At 40.0% G+C, this 22,163-nt stretch overlaps 2 protein-coding genes across 10 annotated transcripts; one reads left to right on the top strand and one right to left on the bottom strand.

Moving 5' to 3' along the window:
- The first annotated feature begins 5,126 nt into the window (after positions 1-5,126).
- LOC117561334 lies at positions 5,127-9,239 on the top strand. 6 transcript variants are annotated; one of them, XM_034238660.1, is made up of 6 exons: positions 5,127-5,352; positions 6,104-6,203; positions 6,639-6,643; positions 6,726-7,479; positions 7,766-7,984; positions 8,450-9,239. In XM_034238660.1, exons 2-6 carry the CDS (start codon positions 6,178-6,180, stop codon positions 8,664-8,666), a joined length of 1,221 nt encoding a protein of 406 aa, XP_034094551.1. In that variant the 5' UTR covers positions 5,127-5,352; positions 6,104-6,177; the 3' UTR covers positions 8,667-9,239. The 6 variants fall into 6 exon arrangements, with proteins under 6 accessions (XP_034094551.1, XP_034094531.1, XP_034094561.1 ...); XM_034238640.1 differs by lacking the exon at positions 6,639-6,643; XM_034238670.1 differs by lacking the exon at positions 6,639-6,643 and having other exon boundaries at positions 7,766-7,950.
- A 76-nt stretch (positions 9,240-9,315) lies between these two features.
- LOC117561369 lies at positions 9,316-14,421 on the bottom strand. Of its 4 annotated transcripts, none has more exons than XM_034238697.1 (10): positions 14,211-14,421; positions 13,229-13,346; positions 12,974-13,096; positions 12,569-12,862; positions 12,351-12,442; positions 11,910-11,957; positions 11,619-11,664; positions 10,416-10,589; positions 10,069-10,283; positions 9,316-9,957 (listed from the first exon to the last, which is right to left on the bottom strand). In XM_034238697.1, the coding sequence occupies exons 1-8, from the start codon at positions 14,274-14,276 to the stop codon at positions 10,489-10,491; spliced, it is 888 nt and encodes a 295-aa protein (XP_034094588.1). In that variant the 5' UTR covers positions 14,277-14,421; the 3' UTR covers positions 9,316-9,957; positions 10,069-10,283; positions 10,416-10,488. The 4 variants fall into 4 exon arrangements, with proteins under 4 accessions (XP_034094588.1, XP_034094581.1, XP_034094607.1 ...); XM_034238690.1 differs by having other exon boundaries at positions 12,974-13,099; XM_034238716.1 differs by lacking the exons at positions 9,316-9,957; positions 10,069-10,283 and adding exons at positions 11,026-11,336; positions 11,443-11,535 and having other exon boundaries at positions 10,463-10,589; positions 12,974-13,099.
- Positions 14,422-22,163: the final 7,742 nt, after the last annotated feature.

The following is a 22,163-nucleotide window of genomic DNA, read 5'->3' on the forward strand; positions in this document are numbered from 1 at the left end:
GCAACAACCGGAAGACAGACTATACACCGAGAGAAGAAGAACAGGCTGTGTGATATAAACAAACAACAAATAGCGTCTGGGTTCCATTTTCACTCTCTCTCGTCGATCGAAAACATGTAAACATAAAAAAGAAACTCTTGCGTCCGGGTGAGATGAAAATGAAAAAGATTAACTGTCTGTATTTGCCTTCTTAATCGTTTGTTTTGGTCCCTCACTTCCGCTTCGCTTCTCATACACTGACTCGCTAAGCTGAACAGCCAATCAGCCAGTGACAGCCAGTGATTTATTTGTCCCGACTTTCTTTGGCCTTCCGCGGCCGATTCAACATGTTGAATCGGCCGCGGAAGGCCAAAGAAAGTCGGGAGGTGTGAAAATGTGCCGTAAAGAGATGACGGTGCGGGACACACCTCTAACAGCCTCTGACCATGGATGTATAATAAGAACTGGATACAGCGTGGGAGGCGGGGCCTCATTCATTCCTATTGCTTGCTTATTGTTGCTTGTATTGTTGCTCATTACATTACATTACATTACATTGCATTTAGCTGACGCTTTTGTCCAAAGCGACTTACAATAAGTACATTCGACCAGGAAGACACAACCTTGAATTAGCGCATGATGACAAAATGGCCCAACTTTTGAGAGAGTGAAACGTCACAGATTACCCGGCATGCCTGAGAAGTACCCGTATGTGCACTCATAGAGCATGCCAACTTTAACCAAAATGCTCGTTCACATCAAGCACGTCAATTTGCGTACACGTAACAGCACCGTGCGTACATGACAGCATGGTAATGGATTGTTATTATGATGGATTTGATATTAACGAGGCGGCAGTTAGCAGCTAGCTAGTAATTATGCTAATGTAACATCAATCGTTATGTACTTATATTACGCTGTAACAGGATCTAGTGATATCCAACAGAGCTTCATTTAGCATGAAAGAATTATTGCACTGTATATATATATATATATATATATATACAGTGCAATAAGCTTCTTAGTGCAATAATAAGCTACAGGGACGTTAATCTAATGTCGGTAATATTAACTTTATTTAATACAACATTTACGGTACAAGATTTACATCATACAGCCCATGTAGTATAATATTTTACAAATGATGAATTACAGCAAACATGTGCAATATATCCATTATTACAGCTCCGTGGGCTGGCAGAATCCTATGGGTGACGTCACGGACCCTATGTCCATTTATAGTCTATGGTGCTGACAGGATGAGGGGATATAAAGGCCCTGACACACCTACCCGATTTTGGGAGTCAGAGGCAAGCCCCCAGGAAGTGCGCCGGAGTCTAATGAGAATATTCGTTGTGGCCAAAAAGCGGTACTACACTTCCTTTAGGTTGCTGGGCCCGGACACACTTTTTCCCATTGACTTATATTGGGAAAGAGTGGTCTGTAACTCGTCGGATAATTTTTTTTGGGCAGTAAGGCGATATGGGTCCGTTATTGTGCATCCATGGGTAAAGATAAACGCATGTATTGCTGAACACGTAACATGAACGTGCCGGGCGGCGCGGTCCCGTGGGTTGGATGCACGTTCATAATGCAGTGGGAAATAACTCTCAGAATAACGTTATTAGCACATTTTTACAACTTGAGGAATGAATGTTTTTAATAAGGGCTATACAAGTGTTCATACTGGGTTGTTTATTTAGTTTTAAAAAAATTATCCGACGAGTTACAGACCACTCTTTCCCAATATAAGTCAATGGGAAAAAGTGTGTCCGGGCCCAGCAACCTAAAGGAAGTGTAGTACCGCTTTTTGGCCACAACGAATATTCTCATTAGACTCCGGCGCACTTCCTGGGGGCTTGCCTCTGACTCCCAAAATCGGGTAGGTGTGTCAGGGCCTTTATATCCCCTCATCCTGTCAGCACCATAGACTATAAATGGACATAGGGTCCGTGACGTCACCCATAGGATTCTGCCAGCCCACGGAGCTGTAATAATGGATATATTGCACATGTTTGCTGTAATTCATCATTTGTAAAATATTATACTACATGGGCTGTATGATGTAAATCTTATGCCGTAAATGTTGTATTAAATAAAGTTAATATTACCGACGTAGATTAACGTTCCTGTAGCTTCTTATTGCACTTGCAATTGTTTTAGTTACTTGTGGGCTACTTAACATGAATAATTACAGTTACTATCCTTTTACTCCATCACATTTCAAAAAGAAATAGGCTATTGTTATTTTAACTCCACCACAGTAATCCATCATCAGCTTTACTTTTTAGATAAAGTTTTAACTCACAATTGATCATAACAGGCTTCAACATATACATTTTTATATATTACCAAGTGGTTTCATGTACAACCCACACAAGTATCATGCTAAATGAAGCTCTGTTGCTTGGATATCACTAGATCCTGATGTCAGCGTAATATAAAAGTACATTCGATTGATGTGTAATTTAGCATAATTTACTAGCTAGCCACTAGCTGCTAACTGCCGCCGCTAATCCAGTACCATGCTGTCATGAACGCGCGGTGCTGTTACGTGTACGCAAATTCACGTGCTTAATGTGAACGAGCCTTTTGGGCGGCGTGGTTAAAGTTGCGCATGCTCTATGAGTGCACATACGGGTACTTCTCAGGCATGCCGGGTAATCTGTGAAGTTTCGCTCTCTCAAAAGTTGGGCCATTTTGTCATCATGCGCCATTGAGCAACTCTCATAGGAATGAATGAGGCCCCGCCTCCCACGCTGTATCCAGTTCTTATTATACATCCATGGATTCTGCAGAGTTGCCGTGAAGCCCTTAGTAGGCGGAGTCGGCCACTAACGGCTCAACAGTGACGTCAGAGTTCAACTCCCGCCTTCTCCAGCCTGCTCCAAATAAGGGCAAAGAGGCGGAGCCGAGGCGGGACCTGCTGCCACCGAGCTGGAAGTTCCAGAGCTAGCTGAAGCTACCAAGCTAAGCTAACATGCTCCCCATCTGCACACTGCCGTCGCATTTTACGTTTCTAAGGTAAGCGGACATGAAACTATTCGGCAAAACTATAAATAATAATCTAAGTTATTGAGTTTTTAGCATAATACTTCAGAATCTTAAAACCCCTTAACGTTTGTATGCAATTGTGCTAAATTCAACACTGGAATCAAGCAAATATTAATATGTTTGCATGACATTAGTTATTTATATTTTGATATCACTTAACTATACGTTTAAGTCAAGCTAAGATACATTTGATGGTAGCTAGTTAGTGCTCTTACCTGTGAGGCCTCCTCCAAACAGCATAATAACCAGACTATCATTAAAACTAAGTACCAGTTCTAGATCCTTGACTTTAGACAAACAATACAAAAGACAAAATGTATTTAAAGACCAATCTTTATTTGAATGTGCCTCTTAACCTGAGATATTAGTTATACAGTAATAGTATTGACAATCTAAAAAAACTGAGCAACTCAACAGTCAACTTTATGTTTCTTATTGTCTAAAGCATTTATTATTTTCATTTTCCCCCTCTCATATTCAGTGTGGACCAAGCGGCAAATTCTGGGGAACAGCCGGGACGCCAATACGGAAGTGCCACACACTGCAGTTCATACATGGCCCGCTAGGGACTGGCTGCAGAAAGGAGCAATTTCCATAGACCCCCATGTTAAAATGCCCAACTTTACAGCAGAAAAAAACATGTTTCTACCCATGGATGCAATACATATTATTATCGATATAGTTAGATTCCACCTTCATGATTATGAATCTGTGAGTGAATTGTTTTCTAACACGACCCTTTTATTTATATTAGGTCTTAACGTTTTTGCATAAATTAGGGCGTGGACACTTTGATGGACACGTACATGCCTCACTGTCAGCTAACAGCAACTTGTCCACTCTGCTAGGCTACAACCATAGAGGCTACAACGTTAGTTAGTCATAGTACTGTACTTGACCCTTTAGCCGTGTTCGTGGTGAATGTGCCTTTTAGGGAATATTGTTACAAATACCAGACAGTTAAAATGTCGTGCTGTGCGCTTGAATGTACTAACAGAACTTCCAAGAAGTCTAAAATGATAATATTATACATGTTAACCCCGTTCGCAGGTGTTTGTGTGCTTGGTAGCTTAGCTTGTTACTTATTAGCCAGGTAAGGACGTAACCCTTTATGCATACATATACATTTTAGTTTATGATTCAGCCTTGGGTAAGACTTTTATAGTCTATGGCTATGACGCCCATAATGCTAAACGGGAGCAAATGTTAATAGGGGACCCAATTATCCCAGTGGTGTCCCGGAGCTAGCCCACTGCGGCTCCGTTAGGTCCGGGCGGTGGAGTCCGTCTTTTCTCAACGTGTGAATGACAAGCATTAAGAATAACAAAATATAGCTAATTCTCTTGCAGATTGTCTCATTTGATTATGAATGTAACGTTTATATAGGGGAACTACACTGTTAGTAGTAACTTGGTATGCATGTATTTCAGGGTTGCCAACTTTGGGTACCTGGCTGGAGTGAGATTTTGATATCATGGGTTTAATTACAGATATGCGCACGAAATGACTGCTATCGTGTCAGCAGCGGGACCTTTGCGGATATATATACAATATATACAAATACACAATATTGGACACAGATAAAGGGCACAAAGTTTCATTCACTAATGAAAGTCAAACACATGTTTGTTTCAACTGTTTTATTGTGTGCCTGATAAGCAATTAATTGACTTATCGTACGATAAATGAAAATGAACTCGATAAATTGCCATGAGGATGTGACTACCAGTTGGAAAGGATGTACTTGAATTATTATTATATATTATCATTATGTCAGTGGTCTAAAATGGTCATACAACGGTGCCGACAATATTATCGTTTATCGCAATAATTTCCGGTAAAATGTATCCAACAAAATTAATTATCGTGAGAGGCCTATACATGAAACACACACACACAAACAAATCTACAGACTTACTCCAAACTGCCAAATATATTAATTAACACACTCTATTTTGGCCTAGTAGAACAATAAGCAGCAGACTTTTACTTTTTTATCATTTCTACTGGATCTTAGATCTGCGCTTGCGCAATACGGGTCGGCAGTTGCGAGAGAGTATTTGTGTTGGGTAATCTATGGTAGGGCTAATCTACGGTGGCCCTGAGAGGCCAGGGTGCTGCAAATAAAAGAACGCTGCAAATTAAAAAAACGCTGCAAATAAAAAGAAACATAAACGCCGCGCAAATAAAAACGCCGCGATGCAAATAAAAAAGCCACAACGGAAGTGAATTACCGGGGACTATTATTGCTGATGCACATGCGGTTTGTTTATGTGAGAGAAGAAGAAGTCTGGGGGATCTCCAGGAAACATCTCTTGGGTAAGTTTATAATGTTAAAGTTACACAGGATGTAGATAATATCTGTCGCTGCCGTATTTATAACTTTAAATGACGTTATTTTGTGTGTGGGAGCAGATTATGTGTGTAGTGTATAATGTTAGTAGAACATAGCTACTTTTATCTGCTAACGTTAGCTGTTTTCTAAACAAACGGATCTGAGCCGACCGGGACTTAAATATGATGCTAAGTCACACAAAGTAAGTTGAATATGCCTTTATTAAACAGACGAGCTCGGGTCCTCTCCTCAACATGCTCTGAAGGAACAACTTTTACTGAATTAGGGCTGGGCAAGTTAACGCGTTATTAGCGCGTTAATCGCAGGAAACGCGATTAAAACTTTTAATCGTGGCCCAGCCCTATATTGAATACATATTAGATCTTCACTAACATCCTGTAGTCAATCTTGACTCCATCAACATGTCATCTAAATGTGCCTGTCTAGAGATAAATGATGGTCTCTTATCCTGCTTAGAGATAGAGAAGGGTCTCTATCCTGTCCAAGACGTGCTTCCTTTGGGAAGTTTACTGGCTTTAAATCTTTCTTCTTTTTTTTTAATGTATTTTGACATTGTAGATGGATGCATGGTTCATATATTAAGTGATTGCAGCTGATATCTGCTGTTAAATTAGTGTCAGCTGTTTGCAGGTAACATTACCTGCTGCAATAGCTTACCAAGTAGCTGTTACTTCATTGCAAATGAATAACATTCACATTGCTCCTTTTCCACAGGCAATGTATTGTCCATATTGTGGGACTGGTGGGTGTTTTGGGAGGTTTTGCGGCTCCTGTGGCAGCAACATTGAATGTTTGGCTCCCTTTCTCGAAGATGGTAAGCTCCTCCTTAAAAGTCAAGAATTTCACCAGTACAGTGATAATGTCTTATTTGTATATGATTTGTTGCCATTTTAATATATGCTATACACATATTATTGTCAGTCATGGCAATTTCAACATGATTTAGAACTACTGATAAAAAAAAATGCCAACAAGTAAAAAAATCAGGTGAAATACCAAAGTTGACCAATGATGTGCTCCTTCATGTGAGGGTTGAGCCTTCTGATGCGTTTATGCACAAATACAGGCATTAAAAGGGTACCTTTTTGTTCGCTACCTCTAGATTGATATGTATTTTTATCCTTACCAATTATGTAAGTAACCCAATATTTTGTCCTTTGCCTGTTTATTTCTCTTATTTTTTGCTCCTCATGTCTGGAATTGTTCACGAATTGAACATACTGAAAACATACACTTATGCATCAAACAGTTCAGGTATTTTCCTCATTACTGATACATTTTCATTTTGTTCTTATTAAGTTTCATTCCTAATGACACTGTTGTCTTTTCCCTTAAGTCACAGAATCGAATGAAGGAATCGAGGCAGGCCTCATCCACAAGTACTTCACAGAGGGACACGCTTATGAAGTGATACTTGATTTTCTAGAAAAAAGACACAACATTGTTCTTAGTCTGAGGACCTTAAAGAGGAGGCTACAGAACGCTGGCTTAACAAGGACAGACTACACTCCCATTGGCACTGTACACCAAACTGTTGCACATGAACTGAGAGGCTCGGGTCGGCTGTTGGGTTACAGAGCTATGTGGCAGACATTGCAACAAAAGTATCACCTGACAGTAAAAAGGGAGGATGTTAGACAGACGATTTCCAGACTGGATCCATCTGGTGTTCAACTTCGTTCCAGGCGAAGGTTTGTCCGAAGGGGATACGTCACAGCAGGACCAAACCAAGTGTGGCACGCTGATGGATATGATAAACTTAAACCCTTTGGTATTGCCATCAGTGGCTGCATCGACGGCTTTTCAAGGAAAGTTATGTGGCTCAGGAGTGGCAGCACTAACAACGATCCGGGCATCATTGCGCAGTATTACCTGCAGTGTGTATCGGAGTTTGGACTACTTCCAGCCCGCCTTCGCACTGACTGTGGAACTGAAAACGGCACTATGGCAGCCATTAACTGCACATTACGATCTCAACACACAGATGATTTTGCAGGAGCCCTCAGTCACATGTATGGTACCTCAACTGCAAACCAGCGCATCGAGAGTTGGTGGTCTTTCTTCAGAAAGCAAAGGTATAGCCTTTTAAGGTCAGGTCCAAGAATGTGTGTGTGTGTGTATATAGTACAGAGGTGCCCAAATACTTTAAATCTATCTGGATGAAAACAATTGAAAAAATTGTGAAATTACATTAGAGCTGTACACTAACATTTTCCCAAGGGAGTTTATGTGCTCCCAAATGAAATAATGTAGGAGCGCACCAAGAAATGTACAACATTTCTAGAAATATTGTGACTTTTTAGCAAAATATTGTGACTTTTTACTTGAAGTTGTCTTTTTTTCATGAAATACAAAAGTTTTGAATTCCACCATTAGGACTCAGTTCTGGATCGAGCTCTTCAGTGACCTTAGAGAGAGGCACCTCTTCAATGGGAGCCATGAGCACAAGTGTCTGCTGCGATATGTGTTTTTGGGCATCTTACAAAAAGACCTCGATGAGTACAGACAGCTGTGGAACAACCACACCATCCGACCTGTTCGCCTGTCTCAGTGTCCATCAGGTAAACCTGATGCCATGTACCACCTGCCTCACAGGTTTGTATTGAAATTGTTTGGTAATATTACTTTAAAATATATCTGACTTCATATAATTTGGTGTATCAGCCCAATATGACAAGTTTGTCACTTGATAAATAACGTGATTCATTTAGTCTGAAAACTCATTATTTCAAAAATGATTTCAAGTCTTAAACGACTAAAAATGGATTCCAACACAACCTAAATCAGAAAATGTCCAAAGCTATTCTGTCGATTTATCTTACTCAATTCCAAAAAGTACCTTGTGTTAGAAAGTGAGTAGAATGACCATATTTGACTGAAAGAGCTGCTGTCAACCTGAGATTAACTTCTCAAGTCAAAGCTCTTTGTTTAGGATTTAATTAACGAAGAACTGACTCAATGGAGTTTTAGTTATAATGCTTATCTAGCATGTTTGGGGGGGTTAAATGATCCATTTGTAATCACTTGACTCATTATGTTTCAATTTATGACTGGTCTTAGGTTTGGCGGAAGGGAGTGTGGATTTCCAGTGTCCTGGGAAGCCCTACACCACTTTGATGGCATCATGCAAGCATCATCCCAGTACAATTTGTGTGGCGATGAGAATCTGGAGATGCATTTTGTGGACTTGCAAAGACGGAGTGGGTTGGCTCCACCAGTGAACTGGACAGCTGCTGTTCAGAATTACATTTCCATGAAAAACATATCTGGAGTGTAGAATACATTGCCCCACCAGCCCCCCAGAACCTTTTTTGTGTGTACAAGTTTCCAATGTAGGTTGAATATTATTTAGAATGCTGCAATTCTGAGTAGATAAGTCCAGTGAAATATTCAGCTTGTATCTTTGCATAAGTCATTAGACTGAAACCTTTCTTTGTTTAAATAAACATACAGCATATTCATGTATTTTGTAAAACATGTTTAGTGTTACATCCGTGTTATCAGTTGAATGGTCGATTGTCAGAAAATTATACACCTAATATTTTGGTAATTGATTTTAATTTTGTTTTGAATATAAGCAGGTTCCAGCCTCTAAAATGTGAATATTTGCTGGATTAATTTGTTCTCTGTGAGGCTTCACTTTCTGACATTTTAAAGACCAAGGCGTGTCCGAAATCACTCTCATTCACACTATAGGGAATTCTATATAGTGAGTAGTGAGTGATTTCAGACACAGCCCATAACAAATTGATGAATCAACAATAACATTCATTCATTGCATCAGTCACATATGCTACTGTTATTTCTGTTTTCACAGTGGATCTGAGAATAAAATCTTGTGAACCAGCTACAGCCGTGTCATCTTTGTAGCGAGTGTGTAACATATATGCTATACGTAGAAAACAAGTCCTTACGTTAAAATGAAACACTTTTAAACCATTTAATGAAGAGTCATTCAGCTTTACTCTTTCACAAAGTCCATGTAAAAACATGATCAAATGGCCAAAACAAAATTGGCACATTTGCACGACAAGGTGCCTTTTGCAGTCTTTATTTACTGTTTATGTAAATATTTGTAAAACATCTTAACATGTTCTGAACTCTTGATTTAACCACGGTCTACCTTACCTACCTAACGAGAATACAATAACAATACAATACAAATGTGTGGTGTTGTTCACATGTTAGATATGAAATAGGACAAATCTGCCATGAAAAATACTCACATCTCTCTTACGTCACAACATTTTGGTCGGACAGACCGCAACATTAAAACAACGGACTGTGTGTGGCAACATTAACTTTTACCACAAGTTATTTAATTGTTTAAAGGCACCCAAAGCCGGGGGAATTATTAATGCCAAAGTTCATGTTGGCTTTGAAGGCACCATAAGTGTCCAAAAGAGGAAGCTTTAAAATGTTGGCACAGGTATTTGCCATTGGGAATGTTGACGTTGTAGAACATAGGAATTGAAGGCGTGGCAGAGGACTCATACCAGCAGGAGGCACACATGGCACACCTGTAGCGAACATTAACACCTCCTCCAAGGTCACTGAGCTGTCATTTTCTAAAAAGTAGAGAACATTGGAATCAATTGACAGTAAATACTATCTACATCAACACCGGAACTTTTTATAATCCGTGTGTATAAAAATCAGACAAGAGCAAATTGACTAACCTTCACAATCGAGAAGATAGTCTGCCCAGTAACTCATAGCTTTCTCTTCCTGAGCCCTTCTGTTGCTTCCCTGTTGACTAAATTCAGGCTGGAACAGATTTTCCATCTCTGCAGCAGACAGCTTCATATCGGCATGACAGAGAGCAGGGGTCAGAACCGTCGGATGCTGCTGCAGAGCTGTCAGAAACTGCAAACTTTCAAGTCCAGCCTTGAATCTAAAATACAATTAAAAGATGCATGCAAAGATACATGTGCATCATGTAGAAGTAAGTAAGCAAGAAAATGGGACAACAGCAACACGTTTTTCATAATTATTTTAGCAATAACAATGAAATACAAAAACCTACCTTTCGATTGCAGTGTTGTTCCTGTGGATTATGTACCACTTCAGGTAATCCTCTACAATCATTTTTTTTTTCTTCACATGACCTGACATGTCTGAAGCACCCAGCAGTCTGCAACATGGCACTGTTCCGTATCATCAAGTCCTGAAGGATCTCCACTGAGGGTGAATTCTGAATCTAAAAGAAGAGATAACAGAGTCCCACACATTTCAAATATGACACGTAATTATAAAAAATGGTAATGCCAGAAGTATATCTTGAAAGAATGGTTTAAGTGGACAAAACTCTCTCTTTACCTATTCTAGAATTTCACACCCTTCTCATACCTCTTGTAGGACTTTCCCTATCTCCTCATCTGTAATGTCTCCGACAGATGCCTTGAAACTGCTCTGCCCTGAGATGTAGCTGACCAGATCCTCTGACAGAAAATTAGGACCAGGTCCACCATGCACAATGGACACAGCAATCATCTTCCCTGCTAAATAATACTCATCCTCTCTGATAGCTGTCCAAGATAATGCAGAATAAAGAAATATTAAATCAGTTTCCATATTTGAAAACACTGCAAGGTTGAAATATGGGTTCTTTTAAAATATTATACACAAAACAGAACCTGTTGAATTGTAGACCAGGTAGCGGCTCTCCACAGGTCCATCAAATATGGGCCGTTTGTTCAGCTCTTTCATGAGAAGGGAGAGGAATTCTCTCTTGGGGCCACCTGTATCGAGACCTTCCTCAAACCTCCCTTAATCGTCAGAGAATTTCACCAGGATGTCTTTCTTTTCTGAGAATGTTGCCCTTTTGAATCCTCTGACTGCTCCATCCCAGATGTTCGAGCGACAGATGTTAAATCTGCTGACAGCTCGATGGTCAATCTCTAGGGCCAGGTTTGCAGTTATCTCAGAAAGTGATTGCTGGTCCACCCTGTCATCAGATAAATTATGACCATGTTAAATGGTACACCATAGCACACATTTTTGATCAGGAAAAATAACAACCACAGTTGAAGTAAGGGTAACTTTTCTCTTACTTTGTATCCTCTGGAATGTCATGACTGCACTCAACACTGTCTGAGTCATCCTTATCCTCTATTACAATGGGCGCATACAGCTGAGTATATTTGCTGAGAAATTGACATACACAAGTTTACATTGTTGATGTTTTCATATAAAACATACTTGAATTGTAGAAAGGAAAGTATGATACCTATAGCACGCAGTTTCCAGCACACCTCCTGATGTTCCTGGGCCCTCTTGTAAGTCAGAAAATAAGACCTGAATCACAAACCATGGTTTGTGACAGGTAAGTTGAAGTATTTTAAATCATGGCTATCAGAGGGCTGATTTAGAAAGAAAAGACTATTCTAATGTACACAAACGTGGATCTCTGGGTCAGTGTGACACATTATTTCATGTAGTTTAAGACATTAATTGTGTGACAATATTTTCAGACAAGGCTGAATGTGAACAATAGACAATGTTTAGGAGCCACAATTACCGGAGCTGCTGAATCAGTGCCTGACTCTCCATCTGCAGGTTCCCATACCTGGAAGTAAAAAACAATATATCAGTGTGACACTTCAAATTTGACAGAACTTAACACATTTGAACATAAATATTGAATTATATTATTCTGACTGATAGTGTATGTGATTTGCGACAGGGGGAATGATCCTTCTTACATTATCACTTTCAGTGAAAAACATACAAATTATTATGGTGTGATTTTGCAGGGATCTGCACTAAATAAAGTTGTTTTCTTAAGTTTGTAAAATATGTGTAGGCCAGGACGCTGCAACATTTACCGCAATTTAAAATGCTATTTTGGGACATGTTTCATCGTAAAAATATGCCTTCTATGTGAAATCTAGAAACATTTTCACTTCCAGATATAATTTATAATATAAGCGATCTAAGATACAACAAATGTAGTACTCACTAATGTATCATCTGCATTGAATTCTGCAGAAGTTGGACTCATGATGATCACCTCTGAATCCGATGAGTTGGATTCAGAGCTGGTTTCCTGAGCTGTGAAATACAAGAACAGGTATAAGAGGATTTTAGACTACTCAGAACAACAGAGTGCTTTCCTTGACAAACAAATCAATTAAAAAAAGCTCTTCTTGGTTGGTAATTCATTTCACAATTACTTACAAGATGTAAAGAAATCTTCAGCTGTACAAATGTACAGTGTGATACGTTGGTAGGCCTTCCCCACTACTTCTTTGTACTCGTTTAGAGTGAAGGGTACTTCTGTTCCTGGTATAGTAGTTATCTTTGTACCGTCAGGGTAGAGCAGTACGTAGGGACCGCCATGTACATTTCTGTCGAAGGTCTTCATTTTTTGCTCAGCAGCTCTCTGCAATTCGTCCGCATCAAAAGGGGAAGTACTGTTCCTCTTACAGTCTTCAGTACACCATCTTTCAGCCTCATAAGGCCTACTGAAATCTACAGAGAAACAATGAAATAGGCGACTGTTAACTAGTTCAGTGACACTATAAATACATGACAGAATGGACTGTCGGCAAATTATTAGTATATCTCAGCAAAAAAATGTACCTTCACAACCTTCAGGTTGTCTTTTGATGGTGTTTTTTTTTTTCTTAAAACCTGCTCGTCTCTCCTTCTCTTTTACACTCCGGAAAGTCCGAAATAACTCCAGTGTGCTTTTTCCTGTAGCCTCTGCTTGAAATAAGAGTCCAATCAATCGTCAATGACAAAGAACAGAGAGACATAGTGTTCTCACCCATACTCATAAGATATAGAGTGTACATTGCCTAAGCCTAATACAAATTTTTTTTTTTTTTAAATTACCTCCACTTGTGCCTGTTTTATCAACATCACACAGGAATTTGATGTCCTTGCCACATGAACAGCAAAAGGCTGATTTAGAAGCCTGCTGCTGTCCACAAAAAGGACAATACATTATGACCTGCAACAAAACAAATAAAGTATCATTAGGTTGCTTTGCGCTTCAATTGCATGAACATCTATCTATCTATCTATAAAGCAAGAAATGTCTGTGTGTGTGTCTCGCATATCTCTCTGACTGTTTGTCAGATCGATCTAAACTTTCGTATATGGCTTGCGGATTGCACGATGATGTGCATCCTTCATTTAGAATTGTTTGGGATTAATTTTTCTAAACCTTTATTTTTGACGAATCTACGCGCTCCGATCGGGTACGCCCCCCGGACAACATTGCAAGCAGCAATTATGGGAGCCAAACAATCGGTCCGCTTAGTACGGGCACAAGCTCTGAACGGCCATGCCCCGAACGTGCACTGCACTAGTTTGTAAATAACACGAACACATTTGGAAAGACTAATCAGTACTACTTTCAACGCTGGCTTAATACAAGGAATATCCCAACATGGATTGCAAGTGTGTCTTAATCACGACATTCCCCACTGACAAGGGCAAGACAAGCCTCAGGCAGTTAAACATGCAATAATACTGTGTGTGTGTGTGTGTGTGTGTGTGTGTGTGTGTGTGGTGTGTGTGTGTGTGTGTGTGTGTGTGTGTGTGTGTGTGGGGTAGTCTAGATTTAAAACGGTTCAAGCTGCACGGATAAATCGAGCAGAATCAGAATCAGTTTTCACAGACAAGTAAACAACTTCAAAATAGCTTTCTGCAGTTTTGATCAAAGCTACTAACATTATACACTACATACACTAACATTATACACTACACACATAATCTGCTCCCACACACAAAATAACGTCATTTAAAGTTATAAATACGGCAGCGACAGATATTATCTACATCCTGTGTAACTTTAACATTATAAACTTACCCAAGAGATGTTTCCTGGAGATCCCCCAGACTTCTTCTTCTCTCGCATAAAAAACCGCATGTGCATCAGCAATAATAGTCCCCGGTAATTCACTTCCGTTGTGGCTTTTTTATTTGCATCGCGGCGTTTTTATTTGCACGGCGTTTCTGTTTCTTTTTATTTGCAGCGTTTTTTTAATTTGCAGCGTTCTTTTATTTGCAGCACCCTGGCCTCTCAGGGCCACCGTACTAACCCATACAGTGGTGGGGCTCAAGTCAGTATTTGCATTGTAATTACATACACGCTCCCCTTGACAGTGAAACGCCACGCGTGAGGGTTAGATTATTTCCCTGTCTCAATCCAAATTGAACTGTATGAAATAAAAAGGCACATTTGTCTTATAGTAAATAAAAAGGGCGACCTGGAGCCAATCCTGCAATTTCCCCACAGGTGAAAGAGTTGACATGCTGAAAACCCAACCCCTGCAGGGGGGTCTGGGGGGATTCTCCCCCAGAAGATTTTTTGAAATACTAACATAAAATACACACTCTGGTACTCTCTTGAGAAGAAAAATAAATAAATCTATTACTACACGACATATTTAAAAAAATGAATGCCATTTTAGTTTTTGTGTTACTGTGTTCTGAAAGCTGAACCTGTTGCTCCTCACAGAGAGAAGAGGGAAGAGGCTGTGTGAATTACTTTACATTGTGGATAAGGGTGGATAACCCCCATTGTTCTGTGTGTCAAAATGAAAGACAGCCCACACACCTATCAATCATCAAACCGTGGGGTCTTATTTCATTAAATCAACACGTAATGTTGTATCGACGTATAGAGATGTACTACAGTAAAAGTATTCTCCGTCGGGACTTCCTGCAACAACACCACGCCGTTATCTTGATTCTGATTGGCCAGAAGACATTATCAAAGATGTTCTATTGAGAAGACGATCACTACGTCACAACAGTTTTCAAAACCGTTTCTAGTCTTCGGTATTCTTGTTTTTTGGCGTGATAATAGTTTGGGCAGCGTGAGAGCGTGAGATTGAGAGTGAAAGCGTGTGTCACACGCCAGATGCGTGAGAGTTGGCAACCCTGGTATTTCATGTTAGCTTAGCTTCTTAGCCTGAGCTAGCTCTGTTTACTTCCAGTTCGGAGGCAGCAGGTCCTGCCTCGGCTCCGCCTCTTTGCCCTTATTTGGAGCAGGCGGGATTAGACTCTGACGTCACAGTCGAGCCGTTAGTGGCCGACTCCGCCTACTAAGGGCTTCACGGCAACTCTGCAGAATCCTATGGGTGACGTCACGGACACTACGTCCATTTATATATACAGTCTATGGTGTGGACGGATTGAGACAGCATGGTGTCCAGAGAGCTGCAGAGACTTCAGGGAGAAACCTCCGTGTGATGGACGTCCTGTCTGTTGGTTTGGAGAGGACTGAGGGTCTTTCCTCTGCGAGGAGGACCAGGGCTGATGAAGGCGCCCATGCTGGGCAAAGCTGATACCAACTGCACAGGCCTAGTCTGTCACTTTATTTGACTAAATGTGTTTACTTATACATTTAATAGGTTTACACCTTCTGTCCATATGTGCTTTTTATTTAAAACATTTGATTAACTTTTGGTTCACATTTCAATAAATTGTATTTGTATTTGCACTCCTTTTGTCCATTATTCTTACTGAAAATGTTAGATTACACATTCACATCTGACTGAAGATTGGCCCCATTTATTTGTGACGTTGCAAACTCTGCGGTACAAGGCACAGGTGATGTGAAGCTCATAAAGTGAGGCAAATAGAAATAATCAGCGGATGGAGTGTAGATGTGGAAATAGCTGCATTCGATCAGCTGACTGTTTTTACAATAAAAGTAGTTTCTTAGTGAATGTCCTGTACTGGTCTTAAAATCTCATAACATCAGCTTTGAATGTTCCTCTTGGATGTTCTTCTTGACCCTCAGAGAAGGAGAAAATGTTGTGTCTTTCAGGCATGTCCTTTCCTAAGAAAAATGACAGGAAACATAAAACATATTATTGCAGAACAAGTGTGTTATTTATGAAAGCGGTGTGTTTGTGTGTTTAGGGGCTGTAGATATAATTATTTTGTAATTGTAATGTTTATTTTTTATTTTAACAGTGAGCTACAAAGACAATCAGATTATGAATGAACAGTATGAAGTTCATCAACATTGAAATATATGTTATTATCAAAATAATATTGAACTGTTACAAAACGTAGTGCAACTGTAGAAGCTTGCTCTGTTGTCTCACTGAAAGAATAACTTTTACCACGTTTTTTACAGACAATATTGAGAGATAAATAGTAGCAGTTCTCACTGTGTTAAATATCTTTGCCTTCAATACATTAAATTAGAAAGCTGACAGTCATATTGCTAAATATCTAAATGTAACTTTTTGCATGGAAAAAACCCTCAACTTAACTGATGTGTAGGTGATCTAGTATTTAGTATTGTTTAATGGAATGTATATCAGTGTATTCAAGTCAATACTTCATTCATTTAAACCAATATCTTTCTTGATTCTTTGTACAGTATGAAAAACGAGTCTTTGTACCTGAGCTGAAGTTCACTGCTGTGAGGAGTCCAGTTCTGTCTCTCACTCTCTGGTCCAGCCTGTCTGCATCACCTGGACACCTTAAACAAACAGATATATATATATGTAAAGTACCATGTGTACAAACAATATAACTGATTCTCTTCTGTTGAACATGTTGGATTGTGTATTGTCCGAGTCAGGGTCCTTTTTATTTTACTGTAACTTTGGAAGTTGTGTTACCAATGCTTACTGTTTATTTGATACCCATTTGGTAATGCAATTAATAAAAACAACAAGGTTTGGGTTCGTTCTTCAGATGACTGTGATGTTAACGTGTAAGCTCGATAATGAACTCCAGCTCAACCAACCATATTGTAATATCTAAGTAATCATCTTATTGTGAGGTTGATTTCACATACACTACTTCGACATTAGCTTGTCTACATACTTGAGCATAGCCAATTTAAATTAACCTTAGATGCATACAGTTCCTACCTACATAATAAAACATCTCTAAGTTACAAGGATGTAACCTTATTTTATCAACCTCAAACAGAAGCCGTTTGTTCAACAGTATTATCCCACTTAACGCTTAACACTTGTCTATTTCGTTTTAACCTTTCTATATACAGTCTATGATTTTAACTTGGAGGCTACGATTAGCATCGTTAGCACCGATGTAGCTACCACTAGCTTACATGCTAACCCAAGCCTTACCATTCATTACGTAGCTGATTAAAATCATTAACACATAAATAAAGCACTCGAATTTCACTTACCGCATTCATGCACCGTCTGTTTTAACCGCAGAGCGAGTCACAATAGTCCGAAATATAAGCATGAAGAACAAACAACCACGGCCGGCTACAAGTTGTGTTTCCTGGATGAGCTGAGCAGGCAGATTCCCTGTAGCTAGTGTGAAGGAAACTTCTGTGTTGCAATGTTGAGGTGGAATGAAGGAGTCTGGATCGTCTTTTAGCCACAGCACTGAGAGTTTATTTAAGAGTACATTTAATACAGCCGGGGAGATTTCTTAGTTTCACACATCCCTGTGGTCTACCAAGCCATCTCTGACACAAAGAAAACACAGCACGCATCAACATGAGAAGAGGCGGTGCTATCAGAAACCCGCGTTTTACCTAATCAATAGCAGATGTGAGACAATAATCTGTTTGTCTCGCAAAATGCATGGAGGCAGGGACCCTTCCCCCACAGGAAAGAGGGAGAAGCTTTTGACCTGTGACCTCAATTTACAGAGAGGAGCTTTGACTTTAATACAAAGATGTTTGCAATATCACAGATACTAAGAAAGGATAAGAAACTCTATAATCAAGATCAGATTAAAATATTCTCTTACAGCTAGCTTCACGGAACAGGTAGCAGAGAGACAAGAAGCTAACAGTGGCAGTCACTTCACAGAGCCGTCACTCAATGTGACCACGCCCTAATTTATGCACAAACTTTAAGACCTAATATAAATAAAAGGGTCGCGTTAGAAAACAATTCACTCACAGATCCATAATCATGAAGGTGGAATCTAACTATATCGATAATAAAACGTATGGAGCCAGAGGTAGAAACATGTTTTTTTCTGCTGTAAAATTGGGCATTTTAACATGGGGTCTATGGAAATTGCTCCTTTCTGCAGCCATCGCCTATCGGCCAATATATGAACTGCAGTGTGTGGCACTTCCGTATTGGCTTCCCGGCTCTACCCATGGATGTATAATAAGAACTCTACCCCACAGTTTGCCGCTTGGTTATGGGGGTTATTCCCTATCTTTATTCAAGAGCGTGGTATTTAAATTTGAGAGCATACTTTTGTATTTATTTCCCTCAAACCCTGTCCTCGCACTCAATTAGTGCCTGCTTGCACTTAGATGTGCTCTGCTTGTGCTCAAACTGTACGCTTGCACTCAGATATATTGCTGCTTACATATTTTTTCTGCTCTCAAATTTATTCTGTGCGCGCTCGAAACTTTTGTGCAACAATCCTGTAAAAATCCCTCAACCAATAGGAGGCCAGGTGTCCTTGCGGGTGCGTTCGCTTTATTTATTACAGCGTCCCGTAAGGGCGGTTACTCTTTGGTTTATAAACTCCCGCCCTCCACGGCTTTATAACATAGCATGTACTTCACTTGTTTGATTTACAACTTTTTTTTGGGGGGGGGGAAGCACAGTTAGTATATATATACCAGCACCTTACATAATAGCTACGTTCAGTGGCGGACTGGCACTAAAAATCAGCCCGGGAATCTCGACTGGCCCTCGTTATTTCTAGTAAATTGTCAACGGGGGGAGGGGGGATTGCTAGTGAATTTTCCGACCGGCCCACTTCTTCCTCCAGACTGTTGTTCTGCTCCAGCACTGTTGTGCTACGGCTTGGTTCGGCCCGACGCGAAGCGGAGTGTCGACAACCCCATATTGTATAGATATTCGTATATCACGGCCTGAAGTGAGCTATTGCATTTATAAAACGGTTACCACGTGTGGCTGACAATGTGAAAGAAAAATACACACTCCAATTTAAATAGTTTTTATTATTAAATAATGATGTTCAAAATAAAATAGTCCCTCCGTTGCCTTCTGCACAGAACATAGTGCGAGGTGCTATGTTGCTATGCAACAACAATAACAGCTAGAGAACATATTAGACGTCGTTTAGGTGCTTTTTTTTTCTGGAGATAGGCACTTCTCAATCCACTCCTCCATAGTAAGGCCACCCGGAGGTCGAAGTTAACCTTAAATGTTTCCATCTTAAGCTTTGTTAGTTAGCCTAGTTAGTTAGTTTCATAACGGACGTAATGTAACAGTTGTAACGGTTCTCAGATGCGGAGGGATACTGATTTGTGAAAAGTAACTACAATTATACTCGGGATATACGCTCATTATATCACGGCTAAGAAACATCAGATTGCTTGATTTGACTTGTCCGTTTTATAAACATATACTAAGTGTGTTTACCCCCCCACAAACAAAAGTTGTACAGCGAAGTGAAGTACATGTTATGTTATAAAGCCCTGGAGGGCGGGAGTTTATAAACCAAAGAGTAACCGCCCTTACGGGACGCTGTAATAAGTAAAGCGAACGCACCCGCAAGGACACCTGGCCTCCTATTGGTTGAGAGATTTTTACAGGATTGTTGCACTAAAGTTTCGAGCGCGCACAGAATAAATCTGAGAGCAGAAAAAATATGTAAACAGCAATATATCTGAGTGCAAGCGTACAGTTTGAGCACAAGCAGAGCACATCTAAGTGCAAGCAGGCACTATTTGAGTGTGAGGACAGGGTTTGATGGAAATAAATACAAAAGTATGCTCTCAAATTTAAATACCACGCTCTTGAATAAAGATAGGGAATAACCTCCATACTTGGTCAGCACTCAGCAGAGACAAGCTCTGATCTTTGCTTCGCACTACGGCGGCCGAGAGTCTCATGGAAGTCGAAGAGAAAGAGAAACACTGCGCACCGAAAAATACCTACAAATCAAACGTTTGGCAACACTTCGGATTTTTAAAGAAAGACGGTCAAATTGAAAAATCGCTCGCAAATTGTAAACAATGCCGTGCCGCTTTAAAGTACACAAGTAGTACGAGGAACTTAGCGACGCACATAAAGAGGCGACATGGGGCCTGCGGCTGAAAAGAGAAACCTCAAAGTTAGACATGAGTTAAATCACTCAGTGAGGTGTTATGTCAGAGAGGGTGGTGTTTAGTTGTGTTATCTGTGTTGGTTAATCTCGCGTCCAGGAGAGAAGCTTTAAAAAAGGAGACTAATTGAGTCTCTGTGAAAGTTCAAATGGGTACTTTAATTAAAAATATGGCGTGGTAATGTTACAAACATGAGAATGATCAGTCAGAAAAGCAGCTGTGGTCTGGCTCTCGCTAGCAGAGAAAAGAGACCGAACCCCTCTGGTCCAGCTGTTTATATATCCTCTGCTGGCTCCTCCCTGTGGGCCGGCTCTCCACGTTTTAATGTCCGTTGTTACGCATATCAGAGGATACAGACATTGTACATTCAATATATATCTAAACACGCATTTTCTCCTCCTTAACTCTTTCATGACTTTTCATTTAACACATTCTAAACGCTGTAATCAATACTCCAAAAAATACAGGAAATACTTCACGGCAGTTTGGTTTCCGGCCGTTCCGGATGTTGTCACATGCTACCCACATCTGTAAACAATAACGTACTCAAATAAACTGTACCTTCATTTAATATTCAACAATAATAATATCTCAACGTCTATAGTTGTAGTGTTGACATCAGTAGGTTTCAGTGTGCAACATCATATCATATCGCTGCTAAATTCACCTCTATAGTAAATGGTATTTTAGCCTCATGCTAAATGCTAACCGGAGATGAAGGATTTTCAGAATAAAAGCTTAACAACTGGTTGTGCACAAGAACTTCTGGTTTTTCAGTATAAAACAGCATTTAAACTGACGGTATGTTTAAGGTACTTTATGCCATTAAAACATTGATTTTAATTTCTAACAGTTTACAGCAGCCTGTGACTGCCAATAATACTTTAAATGTCTTCCTTACAATTGTAAGCAGTTATGAAATACCTGTTTGTGAAAGGTTATTTGTATTTTGTATTGTTCATATAGAAACCACTGCTTTCTGCTCACTGGTGAGCCTATGAATCAGTGTTAAGCACATCAGGCTGGCAGTTGTATGGGCATTGCACTATGGTAGTTGTTATTTGCACATTGTTAATCATGGACAATGCATCCTTAAATTGTTTAACTGTGAGGTGTTATACAATTGTACTGTACTCTGGAGAGTTTTTTAAGGTAAAAAAGGTAAAAAATAAACAGCATGATGGGATGTGCAGCACTAGTAGAGAGAACCAAATATGTAAAGCACTTTTTTGTTAATGTATGATTTGCTTAATGTAAGGAATAAAACAAAAATCCTCTATCGTACCATATTGAAGTATCATTATTTTTGCATCATGTTGAATCGCCCCGTATCGCATAATGTTGAATCAAATCGTATCGAACTGTATCGCAACAGGGGTGAATCGTATCGTATCGCAACGCCTGGTGTTTCAAATGTATCGTTAATGTATCGTATCGTGGCAACGTATCGAGATGCGCATCGCATCGGCCTCAGTGATGGAGATGCACATCCCTACTCTGTACACAACTCTGACGGGGGGGAGAGAGAGAGAGAGAAAGCACGCTCATGAACTGTTGAGGGGGACGACGACGCATGTTCGTGAACTGTTAGCGCTGGTGTTATGCTGTGTCATGCATGCCCACTGTACCTCGCGGGAGCACGCACAGCGTAAAGCAAAAAACTCCCAGACATTTCAATGATTTGTATTCCAAAGTTAGGTTTGGAAACGGTATCATTTCCTTTTTGGCGGGCATGCATAACACGGCATAACACCGGTGCCTCACTGG

The sequence above is a fragment of the Gymnodraco acuticeps genome, unplaced genomic scaffold, assembly GCF_902827175.1.
Source record: "Gymnodraco acuticeps unplaced genomic scaffold, fGymAcu1.1, whole genome shotgun sequence".
NCBI lineage: Eukaryota > Metazoa > Chordata > Actinopteri > Perciformes > Bathydraconidae > Gymnodraco > Gymnodraco acuticeps.

Excerpts from the sequence above, each read along its gene's own strand:
- LOC117561334 (XM_034238640.1), top strand. The coding sequence starts at position 6,107 with ATGTATTGTCCATATTGTGGGACTGGTGGGTGTTTTGGGAGGTTTTGC. Across the intron at positions 7,480-7,765 it reads CAAAGGTATAGCCTTTTAAG|GACTCAGTTCTGGATCGAGC; the intron begins GTCAGGTCCAAG and ends TTCCACCATTAG. Across the intron at positions 7,985-8,449 it reads ATGTACCACCTGCCTCACAG|GTTTGGCGGAAGGGAGTGTG; the intron begins GTTTGTATTGAA and ends GACTGGTCTTAG.
- LOC117561369 (XM_034238690.1), bottom strand. The coding sequence starts at position 14,276 with ATGCACATGCGGTTTTTTATGCGAGAGAAGAAGAAGTCTGGGGGATCT. Across the intron at positions 12,863-12,973 it reads ACAACCTGAAGGTTGTGAAG|ATTTCAGTAGGCCTTATGAG; the intron begins GTACATTTTTTT and ends GTTTCTCTGTAG. Across the intron at positions 11,958-12,350 it reads TCAATGCAGATGATACATTA|GTATGGGAACCTGCAGATGG; the intron begins GTGAGTACTACA and ends TTTTACTTCCAG.